Source organism: Furipterus horrens, unplaced genomic scaffold (genome assembly GCF_987537825.1).
Source record: "Furipterus horrens unplaced genomic scaffold, mFurHor1.1.pri manual_scaffold_3, whole genome shotgun sequence".
NCBI classification, from domain to species: Eukaryota; Metazoa; Chordata; class Mammalia; order Chiroptera; family Furipteridae; genus Furipterus; species Furipterus horrens.
The window spans coordinates 182,588,321-182,605,034 of NW_028327173.1; the positions used below are offsets into that span (position 1 = coordinate 182,588,321).

At 39.3% G+C, this 16,714-nt stretch overlaps 1 protein-coding gene across 1 annotated transcript in view; it reads left to right on the plus strand.

Annotated features, from left to right (window-relative positions):
• Window positions 1-16,714, plus strand: part of SYNE2 (spectrin repeat containing nuclear envelope protein 2) — a 295,528-nt gene that overhangs the window by 179,743 nt on the left and 99,071 nt on the right. The window contains exons 56-61 of the mRNA XM_090270971.1: window positions 1,340-1,522; window positions 2,260-2,397; window positions 5,936-6,121; window positions 8,046-8,168; window positions 9,570-9,752; window positions 12,863-12,994. Coding sequence (XP_090127097.1) covers window positions 1,340-1,522; window positions 2,260-2,397; window positions 5,936-6,121; window positions 8,046-8,168; window positions 9,570-9,752; window positions 12,863-12,994 — 945 coding nt within the window. The remainder of the gene's footprint in view (window positions 1-1,339; window positions 1,523-2,259; window positions 2,398-5,935; window positions 6,122-8,045; window positions 8,169-9,569; window positions 9,753-12,862; window positions 12,995-16,714) is intronic.

A 16,714-nucleotide genomic window follows, 5' to 3' on the forward strand; every position in this document is an offset into this window, starting at 1 on the left:
CCTCTGAACTCCCAAGTAAACTCTGCATATAGAGAGCAATTTTTAAAAGATTTTATATGTCTCTTTTTAGAGAGAGGGGAAGGGAGGGAGAAAGAGAGGGAGAGAAACATTGATGTGAGAGAAACATCAATTGGTTGCCTCTCACATGCACCCAGACCAGAGACCGAACCTGCAACCCAGGCTTGTGCTCTGACTGAGAATTCAACTGGCAGCCTTTTGCTTTGCAAGATACCCAATGAACTGAGCCACACTGGTCAAGGCTAGAGAGCATTCTTATTCTAATCTACATTTTTAAAATATATATATTATTTTATTTTATTGTTGTTCAATTACAGTTGTCTCAGTTTCCCCCATTGCTCTCCCCTGTACCCCCACAGTCAATTCCCACCCTGTTGTTCATGTCCATGGATCCCTTATACTTGTTCCTTGACTAGACCCCTCCCCTTCTTTCCCCCATTATCCTCCCCCCACCCCCCACCTGTGGTCACTGTTAGTTTGTTTTTCATTATTTCCATGTCTCTGGTTCTATTTTGCTCATTTGTTTGTTTTGTTCATTAGGTTACCCTTATAAGTGAGATCATATGGTATTTGTCTTTTGCCGCCTGGCTTATTTCATTAACATAATCTAATCTATATTTTAGGAAATTTTCTAATACGAATGAAGGTTTTTAAAAATAGGTCAGAATATGGTTCACCATTGGACAAAATCTTGGACTCTTAATAAACAGAGCAATCTAATTTAAGCAGTAAGATTTTCCCATTTCTAGAAATTATATTGTTAAGCAAATATTAAGTAAGAATTAAATAGTTTACCTTTGAGATGTCCTCTGGCCAGTCAAGTCCAGATTTGAATCCAACCTGTCAGTTCCTTGAGCCAAAAGCAGTTGCTACTATTACTTGTGGCTAGAATTTGCTGCCACTGCATTAATCCTGGGTTTGAGCAGATACTGACTTTTTATTAGTTTTATTTTTGTACTTAATAAAAATTGTCTTCTAAATAGGTTTAAATATTAACTGAAGCCCTTTTTAAACATGATGTTTACTCTACACTCTTGACAGATCAGGATTGTGTCGACCTTGTTTGGTATTATCCGTCTCTGCGAATGTTCAGGTCTCTCCGCTCCCTTATAGCTAATTTGTACTGAACTGAAGGCTGTTAGAGTTAAGAGACCTCAGAAAAAGTGTTGTTCAGTTTAGGTCACAAGTAATTGCTTGGCATACGTGAGTAGCTGCCTGTGGTGGTGTTGTGGTACAAGTACAAATAGCGTGTGAACACTAGGAGTTACCACAGTAAACCATGACACCTGCATTCAAATTGACGTATGATTTCCTTGTCCAGAAAATGTGGGACGAGCTGGATCTCTGGCATTCCAAGCTGAATGAGCTGGATTCTGAAGTTCAGGACATTGTTGAACAGGATCCAGGACAGGCTCAAGAATGGATGGATAACTTGATGGTTCCTTTCCAGAAGTATCAGCAAGTATCACAGAGAGCAGAATCTAGAACCTCACAATTAAATAAGGTGCGATGGTGACGTGGTAATGGCACATAGCATGTGGTGTTACTGAGATAGGTTTAAAACAAAGCAAAAATATATATTCAGGGGTATCCAGTTTCCCTCAGATTGCCAGTTTTAGGATTTGAAGCTAGAGCCACACGATAGGTCCATGTGGGCACAAGGGACATATTTCACTGATGGGATGGGCAGTAAGTCTAACTGGGCAGGCAGAAGCAAGTATGCAAAAGTCAGACCCCAGCATAGCCAATCTCAGGAGCCCAGGGAGAGTGCCGGCAACAAGAAAGAATGTCATTCAGACATTCCCTTCTAAGCAGGGGTCATGGGTGGGTGACTAGTATATATGTGACCTAACAAGCATGAGGCAGGGTCCTAGTCTCAGAGGAACTGGGATCTTATCAGGCCCTGTACAGGATGACAAAATACAAATCCGGTTTTCAGAATGAAACATACCGTGGGAACCAGACTAGTTGCAAGGCTAACTCAGAACCCTTGCTAAGGCCCCTGGTTTTGGGGTAGAACGTTTTAAGTCCTTTCTAGCTGTGGTCAGGATTAGTCTTTAAAGTTGGAAGGATCCGAACTGGGGGGCGGGATGGAGGAGCAAGTGGCCCCAGCCATGGGGAGTGGAGCCTTGCAAGGCTGACATCCACTGACTAACAGCCACAAACTCTTCGTTCAAACATCATTCAAGTCAAGTAGGAGGTATCAATCAGACTGCATCTGGTACCACCTCTTTTTCACAGGCCACAATCAAGATGGAGGAATATCACGATCTTTTGAAGAGTACCGAGGCTTGGATAGAAAATACCAGTCGTTTGCTGGCTAACCCTGCTGACTATGACTCGTCAAAGACCCTGAGTCACCATGCCAGCACCCTTCAGGTAAGTGCTCTTTCATTGCTTTCTGGGTGTCACAGAATCTACAGAGTGATCAGTGGCTTTGCTAACCATCATGGTTCTCCCTCCGCCTTTTTTTTTTTTTCCCTGAAAAAACACCTTATCTTCAGCTGTGCCAAGTGGCAGAAGGATGTTTAGAAGGGTAGCAGGCTCTAGACAGGGATTTTGGAGACCAGGATCTTGTTCTTTCTGTCCTGATACCTACCACATCAGCAGTTCCATGCCAGGGACCAGTTTCCTGAAAGACAAATTTTCCACAGACTGGGTGGGGGGTTTCGGGAGATGGCTTTATAGCCTGCCACCAGATGCAACTTAATTGTCACTTGCCCCTCACTGACAGGGTTCTGATATGAGTCTGTAAGCAATTGATTTATTATAGTCTCTGTGTAGCCAGACCTCTCTGCTAATGATAATCTGTATTTGAAGCCTGACTTTTTTTTTTACTTAGCATGATGTTTTTGAGATTTATCTAGGTTGTTAGGTTTATAGGTAGTTTATTATTTGGTTGCCGAATAGTATTCCGTGAATGGAAATAGGCAGTATGTTTATCCCTTTACCAGTTAATGGACGTTTGGGTTGCTTCAAGTTTTGGTCTGTGTATTCAATATCTATTGTTGTGTAACACATTACTCCAGAAGTTGGCAGCCTAAAACAATGAACTTTTGTTATCTCACAGTTGATGTGGGTCAGAAATCCAGGCATGGCTTAGCTCAGTGCCTCTGGCTCAAGGTCTCTCATGAGAATGCATTCAAGGTGTTGGCCAAGGCTGTGGTCTGCTCTGAAGTCTCACTTAGGGTGAGGGAGACGCAGGGCACACATCCAAGCTCATTCACGTGGCTGTTGGCAAGGCCCCCGAAGAATCACTTCCATACACAAGGCTGCCTCAAGGCATGACAGCTGGTTTTCCTCCCCATAAACAATCTTAAAGAGAGTGAGAGAGCTCCTAAAACAGAAAGAGGCTTTTATAATCAAATCTTGGAAATGACAGCACATTGCTTCTGCCGTGTTTTATTGGAAGTAAACCAGTAAGCCCAGCCTACGTTCAGCAGAGCTGATGACAGGGCATGAATACCAGGAGGTAGAAATCACTGGGGACCAATGAAGAAGCTTCCTACCGCAGCCCGTTATCAGTAAAGCTGCTTTGAACGTTCATATTTAAATCTTTGTGTGGATATATGCCTTCCTGTCATTTCATCTGATAAATACCAAGGAGTACCAATGGCTGGCTTTTATGCTAAGTATTTTAACTAGCTAAGAAACTGCCAAATTGTTTTCTAAAATGGCTGTACCATTTTTCATCTCCACTGGCAATGTGAGTTCTAATTTCCCCATATTCTGACTAGCACGTGATCTTATTTGTCTTTAAATTTTAGCCATCCTAGTGACCTAGTGCTATCTCATTGTGGTTTAAATGGCATTTTTCTAATGATTAATGATTTATGTATTTGAGAGTTTCTTTAGGTGCTTATTTGACATTTGTACACTTCCTTTTTGAAGTGTTGGTTCAGTTTTTTTATTGCCCACTTTTATTTAATTTTTGTCATTTTATTATTGAGTTGTAAGACTTATTTATAAAATATTCTAAAAACCAGTCATTGATCAGATCAGTGATTTACAAATATTTTCTCCAAGTCTGTGGCTTTTCTTTTCATTCTTTCCATATTGCCTTTCAGAAAACAAGTGTTATTAATTTGATGAAATCTAATTTATCAATATTTTTCTTTTATGGATTTTTCTTTTGTGTTGTATCTAAGAAATCTTTAACCCAAAGTCACAAGGATTTCTTCCTATCTTATAGAAATTTTTTATTTTTAACTCTTATTTTAGGTCTATGATCCATTTCAAGTTAATTTTTGTACATGGTATAAAGCAAGGACTGAGGCTCATTTTCTTCTAGGGAGCTATCCAGTTATTCTAGCACTACATGTGGAGAAGACTCACCATTGAATTACTTTGGTGCCTGTTGAAAATCAGTTGACCTCATACATGTGGGATTATTTCTGGACTCTCCTGTTCTATTGATCTGTGTGTCTCTTCTTTCACCAATGTGGCACAGTCTTCATTACTACAGCTTTATAGGAAGTCTTGAAATCAGGCAGAGTAAATTCTACAACTCAGTTCTTTTTCAGATTTGTTTTGGCTAATTTGGGTCTTTTGTATTTTTAAATAAATCTTAGAATCAACCTGTCAATATCTACAAAGGTCTTTTGGAGTTTTTAATGTGATTGTATTTATCCTGTGGCTCAATTTGGCAAAAATTGACATCTTAACTATATTGACTATTCCAATCCAGGAACATAAAATGTCTTTTTATTTACTTTAGTCTCTTTAGAATTTTTCTCAGCCAGTGTATTGTAGTCCTCAGTATACAGGCCTTAAATATAAATTGTTAAATTCATCCCTAAGTATTTTATGTTTTTTGATGCTATTGTAAATATTATTTATGGTAAAAAGCATTGCTTTTAAGTTTTGTTTTCCTTAAACTTTTTTCCTTCTAGGGTTTTGAATAAGGGCAGTATAAAATTCTGAGTAACCAATTAATTTTAGAAGTTTATGACTAGAATTCTAGTTACATAAGTAAATCTTCTTTTCCATATCAGTTATTTTTAGTGGAATGACCTAAAGATTACATTAGCAGACTGAACATTTCCAATAGTTGGCTGAGCTATTTTGAAATTTTAAGTTTGAAAGTTAATGCATTATAATTATTAAAAAAAAATTATAAGGAGGAATGTCCAAGCAATTCTAAAAATTGATGTTTCTTGCTTCTATTTGGTTACATCAGTTAGAGGTCTTTTAGAATTAAGTTATTCAAGTCAACTTAAGTTACAGGGACTTCTAATGGAGTCAGTGGCACCATGAGGTAAGGCCTAAGGAGGACACTGGCACTAGCTAGGACTGGCAAGCCACAGGAGTGCCTGCCTCTTCATTTATCTGTTCTCTCAAACCCACCCTCCCAAAATTAAGTCTCACCAATTGGAAAGAGCCTGAATGGTTTTCTTGGCCCCAATTCCAGAGGGAAGGATTACAGGTTAGTTGTTCCTGGTCCTGTTAATGATGACAGAGGAGCCGGGTTATGTGGTTCAAAATGGGTGCCGCAAGCCCACCAGAATTGGTAGACACTCTGGCCCTGGCCCAGTGGCTCACTTGGTGGGAGCGTCGTCCCTTACACCACAGGGCTGCAGGCTCAATTCCCAGTCAGGGCACATACCTCGGTTACGGGTTCGGCCCCCAGTCAGGGCACATATGGAAGACAACTCTCACATCTGATGCCTCTCTCTCTCTCTCAACACCTCCGCTTTTCTACATTCAATAAACATTCTCAGCTGAGGATTTAAAAAGTTATTAGACACTCTGAAGTCATCCATTACCATCAACAATGGTATTCAGTGTTTTACTATGAAACTGGAAATGACCAGGAGTTTGATATATTGAGACAAATGTAAATTTTCTTGGATTTACATTTTTATCAACTTTTAGTATCTTAATGTTTCTTTTTTCCTCCTTGTTTCTCATTATGTAGATGGCTTTGGAAGATTCAGAACAGAAACATAATCGTTTACATTCAGTTTTCACGGATCTAGAAGACTTGTCAGTAATTTTTGAAACAGATGGTTTAGCGCAATCCATGCAAGAGTTGAGTCGTCAAGTAGCAGCTTTACAACAAAGCATCATGGAAAGCCTTCCACAGATTCAGCGTTTGGCTGATGTAAGTTGGCACTATAAAGATGTGATTTCTTATTTTTAATTTATATTTCATTTAGTAAATTAAGTTATCCTGCTAATCAACTACTAATTATATGAAGACACATTGATATGGTACTTTTTATTTTTCATTTATGTTCAAAGGGAAGAATTCTGATCAGATGAGCTCGGTGTTTTCTCTTTGTCAGAGAGGAGATATTGTCAAATTAAAAGCACAGATTAGCAGAGAAGGAATTAAAACAGATAACCTCCCAAGTCTTTACCAATGGCAAATATTTAGTGGGGGGCTGCTCTATGCCATCCACTGGATTTTTAAATCTTTTTATTTATTTTAGCTTGAAACATGTATGATAATTAAGGATGGACTACCATATCAAAGGCAGATACAGCTAGTCTTATTTACCTTTTGTTTCTCAGTTACATTTCCTATACCACTTTTGTAACTTCAGGGAATAATAATAGTTAAATATTCTTGGTTAGCGACGCTTATTCCAAAGATTTTTAATATTCCTATTTTTAATATTTTTTATGGAAAATATCCTAAAATACATTATATACTTGTATATACCTTTTTCAATATAAGGTGCAGAAAATAATTTCAATATAATTTAGCTTTTCCTCATAACTCATAACTTGGATATATCACTATGAAGTTACTGGCTGTACTTACTGCTTTACTTGCTTATAGTTACGTTTGTACTATACTGAATGGCTCCAAACTGCCATAATTTGAAACTGTTTGTCTACTTCTGTGTAGGTTTTTCTGTCCTCTTCAATATTAGCCGTACCTTTGTATTGCTACAGCGTATCTACCTTCAGATCTAAACTAAAGGCCTGAAGGCCCTCTTACAGTGTCAGTGGACTTCAGTCCGTGGGTTTTATAGCACACATTGCAGCATTTTCACTTTAAGATTCTTGTCCAGGTTCTAGAGGTTGATGTTGATAAGAGTATTCTTATCAACCACTGCACAAGTGATCTATTGTTTAAATTAAGTAAATTACAGAGAACTTAACAGCTCTTCAAATAGCAACAAGCTCATCAGGGGATTGGGAGGAAAAGCCCGTCCATTTTCCAGCTCCTTGTTGTGTTTGCATCCCAAGAGTGACTTTATCATTTTATTTACAGTGGTGGGAATTTTTTAAATGTTAGACCCACTTGTATTCAAGTGTTTAAACACATTCCGAAGATTAAATCTAAAGAGTTTGTAGATCATTGAGAATTTACTTAAAAATCAATTCAGATGTATACTACAAGTGGTCCCTAACTTACAATGGTTGACTTAAGATTTTTTCATTTTATGATGGTGAGAAAGTGAAACACATTCTGTAGAAACTATATTTCAAGTTCTGAATTTTGATCTTTGTCCAGCTAGCAATATGAGGTAAGGTGATGCTGGAGAGAAGCAGCGACCACCCCGGCCATCAGCTACACTATCATCAGGCTAAACAATCAGTACCCTACAGCGTATTTTTTGTGTTAGATGATTTCGCCCAGCTGTAGGCTCACGTAGGCGTTCTGAGCACGTGTAAGGCTCAGCTGTGATGTTTAGTAGGTTAGGTGCATTAAATGCATTTTTGACTTAACGATATTTTCAATTTACAATGGATTTCTCAGGATGTAACCTCATCATAAGTCAAGAAGCACCTGTACCTTTGTTCTCAGAGGATAAGTAATTGAAAAGTGGCTTTATGAGGATCTTTAACTCAGCAGTGTGTAGGCAATGCTTTGTAGTTTGGTATGCTATTAATAGAATAACTTCTTTATTGAAAACAACAGTATCTGAGTAGCACTTGTTTTGTTTTTAAGAGATATATAAGTGTCAAACATATTTTGGTTAAATATCAGAATAGAACGAATGGCAACAAATTGTGTCCTATAGATATATACAGCATATACTGCATGAGTGTTTTTGTTTCTGAAACTCTAGGATGTGGTTGCTGTTGAAACTGAAGTAAAATCAATGGAGAAAAGAGTTTCAAAAATCAAAGCTATTCTATTATCAAAAGAAATATTTGATTTTTCACCTGAAGAACATCTTAAGCATGGGGAGGTAAGCATGTGTCATTATTTATTTTCTCATAATACTATGTTTATTTTTAGATATGTAAGAGTATGATGTAATAAAAAGCATTTAGTCTTGCTAGAGTAATAGCACAATGCAGTGGAAAGAGATGTGGCCCTGGCCGGATGGTTCAGTTGGTTGGAATGTGATCCCATACACCAAAGGTTGTGGTTGCAATTCCTGGTCAGGGCAAATACCTAGGTTGCGGGCTTGATTTCTAGTCACTGGCACATAAGGGAGGCAACCGATTGATGTGTCTCTCTTGCTCTCTCTCCCTCTGTCTCTCCCCCTCTCTCTCCCTTCCTCTCTAAAATCAATGTATTTATTCTTGGGTGAGGATTAAAAAAAAGCTGAGAGATATGAATGGCTATAAATATGTTTTAAATCATATAGTACTATTTATATAAAGATAATTTTCCTATAGGTAATTTTTTCACTTAATTTTATCCAAAATTTTCAAAGTTTGGAAGTGTTGCCTTCGAGTTAAGTCTAGTTTAATAGTCCAAGAGCTTAAGGCTCTCAGGCAGGAGAACTGAGTTCCAGCCCCGGCTAAGGTGCTTACTGGCTCTGTGCCCTTGAGCTATTAGTTAACATTTCATTGGTATTGCAGTGATTATGTGGGACAATTATAATGCACATAGAGCCCCTAGCACTAAATAGTACACAGATGTTGATTCCGCGTAGTGGTTAGGAGCATGTGCTTTGGGGTCCAGCAGCCTGGGTTCTAATCCCAGCTCTACTTTTCTGACCTCGCCTTGGCCTTCTAACTTCTGTGAACCCAATTTCCTTACTTATGAAATGGAAGTTCTGACACTTACCTCCTGGGGTAGTTGTGAGGATTAAATGAAATGAAAAGTAAATAATCTCTTCTCATTGGTTATGTAAACCCAGGTTTCTATGGATCAGATGTCATTAAAGCAAAGTAGTTATACCTTTGGGACTTATAAAATTTAATGGGACAGTTCTGTTCAATTCAATAAGCATCTTTTGAGAACCTACTATGTAGGAAGGCCCGTGCTAGGTACGGTTGCTATGAAAGTGAGATGCAGTCCTTGCTGTTACCTACAGCTCGATGCCTAGTGACAATACACAAAGCAAAACAACAGTTCTAGGTTGGGGAGGAGGGGGAGAAGGAAGGAAAGGGTTGTCAGGTGCATAATTTAGTGCTGAGAGGTTAAGTTTTGCCCCAGACAGTCTTCCCTGGGAACTTTAACAACTGGATCACGAGCGATAAAATAATCTTTTTCACTTTGAGCTAAGGAAATTTTTAAAAAATCGAAACCATAGATTAGAGACTAAATTATATACTATTATAATTTTGAGTAATTAGATTTAACAGTGGCCTTTTTTCCCCCCACTCATGAACCATGCTTATCTGATATAATTAAGGTCATACTTGAAAATATACATCCTATGAAGAAAACCATTGCTGAAATACTGTCTTACCAAGTGGAACTGAGGTTACCCCAGACAGGAATGAAGCCTCTGCCTGTGTTTCAGCGGACAAATCAGCTTTTACAAGACGTAAAACTGTTGGAAAATGTGACTCACGAACAAAATGAGTTATTAAAGGTGAGTGATGTCTGACGACAGCCAACTTATTGGATGAAAATACTCAGCGAAAGCTGGTTTTGTTTTCAGTGTTAATGGTTGGGTAGATCAAATTCCCATGACAGTAAGATGCTGCCTGTATTGATTCTTTTTTTGGTCTGTTTCAGTGCTATTATCCAGGAAGTGGTATTTAATATAAAAGTGTATCATCCTGCTCAGATGGGGCTAAAGTTCTTACCCTTGTCTGGTTAAAGACATTAAAGCATAGTTATGGTCTATTGCATTCCATTCTCCAGTTATTGAAGACCTGCATGGCTAAAATGCCATGGGAAGAGATTTAAACTTGAACAAAGCATTGGCAATCTCACGAGGCCAATAGACTCTTACAGTATTCATTCCCATAATAATTTCCTTTTTGCCCTGGCTGGTTTAGCTCAGTGGATTGAGCGTCGGCCTGCGAGCTAAGTGTCGCTGGTTCGATCTTCCAGTCAGGGTACATCAGAGAAGGAAAACTCTGACTCCAAAAAACCTCCGCTGCCTTGCGGCATACCTCTTCAGGGGAAAGGCTAAGGGAGTAAACCCCGACAGATAATCCGGAGCCGGAGTCCCTAAGGCGGTTTGACGTTGTAGTCAACACCGGCAACTCCTGCGGCGCACCTGAAGCCAAGCTGTATCGACTCCGTCTTTCCCTTGGACCCTTCAGCTGCGAAGAGAGGGGGGGTCTGCTGCATGGGCAACAGCAGACCCTCCATATCACCCTGCCCAGGCTCTGTAGCTTCAGCTTCACTGGAGAGGACACTCCAGCGTCATCGCAAGATGTCGATTCAACACGGGAGGAGACATATACTGTGTCACTCCCGAGTTGGACTGCACAGCCATTCTCGGCGGTGCAGATAGACTCTTAAGAAGCTACACCATCGTCTCTTGAGACGGACGGCTGCCGACGACGACGAATAATTTCCTTTTGCATCTCAGTCACTTTCTTATTAATCATCTCATTTTATTCTCAAATATTTCATACAGGGAAAGTAGGCATTTTGCCATCTAATTTTTACCTAGAAGGAGACTAGTGTCAGAAGGTGGATGACTTGCTAAAATAACACCAAGTGAACTTGTGTTGAGATTCATTTATGTACAAATGGGACAAGTATTTGAGTTTCTAAATTCCTTATATCATTTTCCATATCAGGGTCTCTCACTTCTGCTTTTTTTTTTTCTTTTTGTTTTGTTTGATCCCAGTCTCAAGACAGGCATCATCATTAGAAATTGCATGTTCCTTCGGTCTGCGTTTCTAGATCAGTAGCCACTCACAAGAACAGAAAGTTGTTAAACACCATTCGTTCCACAGACTTTTTTCAACCCTCTTGGTAGAATCCCCTTCTGCCTGCATTTCCTGATTAGATGGATCAGGGTAGGAGAAAAGGTTTATTTTCATTTTTCTTGACGACCACTTGATTGTAGAAAGAAAACTATTTCTCCCTCTTAAATTTTATTCATAATATGGTGTCCACTGTGTTCTCCTAAGATTTGAGGACACTGTAATCTCTGATTTGAGTTTTAATCCTATAACCTCCCTGGCCTGGCTACGGATCTGCTGATGCCATTTCCTAATACCCACAGGGAGAAATAGATCTGGTACTCAGTGTACTATTTTTTTAATAATATAAAGAGATGAAAAGAAAAAGATACCAAATTTGATTTATTATTTTTAATCTTTTTGTGCTCCCTGGTCTCCTAGTCAGAAAAAATAGCAGTTTTAACTATGTTCAAAAGTGGCTTCTTCACAAGACAAATAGGGAAATAGAAGACAAATTTTAGTTTGTGCCAAGTTAAGTATCAAACTGTGCCACTAGAATTTTCCATCTTATTGTGTTGGTGGAAATCTGATGTCAGCTCATAATTCAAAGCTAAGTAAGCCAGGGGTAATAAAAAGCATTAGAATAGGGTACATTTATTTTAATTCCTACTTTAGATATTGGAAGTGCCATCATTGTGGAAAGTGAGACAAATTACTTTGGGGGGCAAGTAATGGGATGTTGCTCATTGTAGAGGCTGGGGAACGGATGTGTGCAATGAACATAGTTATTCATTTCCAGCCTGCAGCTAAAAATATGGTTAAATATTAAACAAAATACAAGGAAGAATTCTGTGTTGGCCAGAAACTTTGTAGTTTAAAAGACATTTTGCTTCATTGTGAACCATACCAAGGAAATAGCTAGACTTGCTTTTGAAGTTCATTTCTTTACTTCATTATACTTTGATCATGTCATTTAGTCTACAAATAGCTTAGAGCTCTCCTGCTCACTTAGCATGAGACTCCAGATATTTTTCTGGTTAGTCTTGCTTTATTCTGCCAGCTCAGAGTGCTCTTGAACCCTTAACCTTTTACTCATAAAATATACATTACTGATTCCAGTGGATAGCAGGTGAGGCTGTGGCTGGAATGGGAAAATATCTCATGTCTCAAATTACATGCCTTTCCACTCTGATTCAATAATGTCAACTTTCTATGTGGAAAGCCCCACTTAGAAAATGTACTTAAATGGCATACGTGCCCCGGCCAGTGTGGCTCAGTTGGTAAGAGCATTGTCCCATAACTGAAGGGCTGTGGATTCAATTCCTGGTCAGAATACATACCTAGGTTGTAGGTCTGATCCCAGGCCTGGATGTGTACAGGAGGCAACCAATTGATGTTTCAATCTCACATTGATGTTTCTCTCTCTTAAGCAATGAAAAAATGTATATATATATACTCAGATGAGGATATAGATGGTATATGTAACATATCAATAATTTTATCAAACTTAGCAACTTTACATTAACCAGCCACAACATACTTCCCAGAATAAGTGCACTAGGCTGGAAATACGTAGGTCAAGGGTGTGTCTACATAGATCTCCATGTCAAGCATTGCACAAGGTGCCCAGGCATCTAGTAGAGCAAGATGGTCAACTGTCAGCTTTGCAAATGTTGTCCTCTATATTAGGCTACCATTTCCTATTGAAATCTGTATGGGTGCATATTTGCTATAATTGACTGGAGCTTGTGATGGCGCTAGATATTGGAAGGAGCCCATTGATCTATTCCTTAGATATGACAAAAACTTTTGTGTGGGGGGGTTTCTTTTGTAGATACTCATAAAACAGACTCATGAATGTGATGAGGAAATTGAAAATTTGAAGCAGATCTTAAGTAATTATTCAGCTGAGCTCTCCCATGAAGATATGTCACCACACCAAGCTGCCAATGTGCCACAAATACAGGTATGTTTCTTTCATTCATTTTACAATCTAGCAGGTCATTCAGCAATCACGCACTATGCTGTTGGTGTCTAGAAGCCTTTGTGATGGTCTAGTCTATTTCCTACTTTTCTCTTCCAGTTTGAAGGTATTTTATCTATGTATTTACTTTCCATTCCTGTTTCATAAAATAGGTGAAAATAGTTATAATAATGGAAGGCCCTTCAATGTCCTTATCCTCAGATTGGTGCACATTTGTCTGAATTTGCTCTGATACCAAAGAAGCTGATGTAACACAGGATATTTGGACGACATGACTTTCTGGCTAGCTTTCTGGGAGGGGAGTCAGGCAGTGTGGGCTAGCCTGTGGAGGTAAATACCCTGGACGCTTCTATAATGAATAGTTCCATATACTGAGCAGTATTTCTATATGTAACATAATTAATAGTGTTGGGTAGACCCAGTTACAATGGTTGGCATGTTAACCCTCTGCAACTAAGGCTTTATTCAGTTATTGTTTTTGAATCAGAACTTCTATTAAAAACAAACAAACACACACACACGTGATCGCATGGTAAGGATTGTAGAGAGGTGCTCTTTTCCTGCCATCAAGTTCATGTAGATAGGCAATTGCTATTGTATTCAAAGCCAGGTTGTACTTCTTGGTAGCTGTGAGAACTAGGGCAAGTTACTTAACCTCAGAGTGAAACACAGAAGGACCCAAGGTGACACAGATGTCAAGTAATGGGCTCAGTAGGCAGACTCAATAGTAAAGACTTGATAATGTAAAAATATCAAATTTCCCTTTACATTCAAAAATTTGAGGACCTCCCAACGAGCTTTAATTTATAAGTTATATCTACTAATACAGAAAGAAATTAAAACTCAGAAATGTAAAAATATTTGTTTAGTTATTTAAAAATAGCAATAATAAACCCTTTGCATGTAAATAGAAATAACATAGTTTTATGGAAGAAATTATATTTTCCAAAAAGAAAATGTAACAAGAAGAGTGACACTGTTTTACATTTTTGCAAATTTCTTTAATGTCTGGCTTACCAGATGATAGCCAGATTCACATGTGCTTCTGCATTTGAACTGCTGAGCTATGTAGTTTTGTTTCAAATATATAAAACAACCCAACCTCTCAAGATGTGTGCATAGAAAAGGGGGGATATTCCAGTCAAGGTGGCAGTGTAGGCAGACATGGCTTGCCTCTTCGCACAACCACATCAAAATTACAACTAAAATATTGAACAACCATGACTCAGAACCATCAGAAATCGAGTTGAACAGAAGTCTGACAACTACGGAATTAAAGAAACCACATCCATCCAGACTGGTAGGAGGGGTACAGGCATGGAATGGGCTGGTCCCACATCCACGTGTGGTGGATAAAAATTCATAAGGGATATCTCAGGAGCAAGGATTCCCAGCCCCACACCTGGCTCCCCAGGCCAGAGTTCTAGTGCCAGGAAGATAAGTCCCCACAACTACTGGCTGCAAAAGCCAGCAGGGATTAAATCAGTGGAGCCCCAAGCAGTTCATCTTAAAGAACCCACACATGGACTTACCTACTCAGATTCACTCCTTCTGAGCTCCAGCACTGGGGTAGCAGCTTGAAAGGCACCATGACATATAGGGAGAAATTGAAGTGTCTTGCATCAGGGGGAGCAGAGGCCATTGTCCCTCTTCTAAACCCTCCCCCACAGAGCCACAGAGCCACAGATCTTGTAAGCTGGTGCCATATCTGAGATGCCCATCAATCTGGCTAATACTGTTTGACCCACCTTGGAGATCCTCAGTGACTCCTCCCCACCTGACTTACAGGCCCACCCAAGATGCTTTTCCATATGGATGGTTGGTCTTGGCTCATGCTTCACAACTTCCTAAATCCTATCAAAAAGCAACAGCTGGCCTCAGTGAGCCCCAGGCCTGGCACTAGCAGCAGCCAGCTTAGCTTCACAGCTTGGCTTTGCCTGGGAATCTCCAAGTCCAACACAAGTAGCAGCCATCTCAGATTGCTTTATAGCTCAGGCAAGGTGTCCCAGGAAAAACACAGGTAGGAGCTGACCTTGGCCTGCATCACCATAGAAACCTTAGGGCCAACACATCCAGTGGATAGCTACAAATCACATCAGAGCACCACCACCCTGCCACTGCACAGCTGATCCTCCATGGAGGGTGGAGGTTGGTGGAAAGTTGTCACAACCAATCCTTGCAGCTGACTGGCCTGGGTAAATCCCTCCCATTGACCTGCCAGCCACAACCAAGCTCAACTATAAAAGGAAGGTGTACTGAGCCCACACAAAGGACACACCTTGAATACACAGCTTGGATGATAGGGGAGGCTGTACCACTGAACTCTAAAGGACACCCACTATAATTGGCCACACTACCAAGACACCAAGTCATAGCAGCTCTACCTAATACATAGAAACAAACACAGGGAGGCTGCCAAAACAAGGAGACAAAGAAACGTGGCCCAAATGAAGGAACAAATCAAAATTCCAGAAAAAGAGCTAAACTAAATGGATATAAGCAATCTGTCAGATGCTGAGTTCAAAGCACTGGTTATAAGGATGCTCAAGGAACTTCTTGAGGACCTCAGCAGTTTAAAAAAAAAAAAAACAGTGAGGAATGAAGTATACACTAATTGAAATGAACAATTCATAGGGCAACAACAGTAAAGTAGATGAATCTGAGATTCAAATCAATGATATGGAACATAAGGAAGCAAAAACAACCCATCAGAACAACAAGAAGAAAAAATAACCCCCCAAAATGAAGATAGTATAAGCAGACTTTGGGACAACTTCAAGAGGACCAATATTTGCATCATAGAGGTGCCAGAAGGAGAAGAGAAAGAGCAAGAAACTGAAAAATCTATTTGAAAAAATAATGAAAGAAAACTTCCCTAATTTGGTGAAGGAAATAAACATGCCAGTTCAGGAAGCACAGAGAGTCCCAAATAAGATGGATACAAAGACGATCACTCCAAGACACAGCATAATTCAGATGCCAAAGGTTAAAGATAAAAAGAGGATCTAAAAAGCAGCAAGAGAAAAGCAGATAATTACCTACAAAGGCGTTCCAATAAGGTTGTCAACTGATTTTTCAAAAGAAACTTTGCAGGCCAGAAGGGACAAGAATGTTCAAAATCATGAAAAGCAGGGACCTACAGCTAAGATTGCTCTACCCAGCAAAGATATCATTTAAAACCAAAGGGCAGATTAAGAGCTTCTCAGATGAGAGAAAAAAACAAATAAGTTCATCATCACCAAACCATCATTATATGAAATATCGAAGGGACTTTTTTAAGAAAAAGAAGACCAAAACGGTAACAATAAAATGGCAAAAAATACATACTTGTCAACAATTGAATCTAAAAAACAAACTAAGCAAACAAGAAGAACAGAGACAGAATCACAGATACGGAGAGTGTTTTGATGGTGTCCAGATGGGAGGGGGATGCGGGGAAATGGGTGAGGAGGTGAGGGGATTAAGAAGTATAAATAGGTAGTTACAGAATAGCCAAGGGGATGCAAAGCACAGTATAGGAAATGGAGTAGCCAAAGAATTTATACGCACAACCCATGGATATGAACAATGATGGGAGGATTGCCTGCGGGAGTGGGGGTTGCATCAGAACAATTGTAATAGCATAAGCAGTAAAATATAATTTTAAAAAGGGAATATTTAATGATGCTTCAGAATAATTGTAGATATTTTTTGAAACTACAC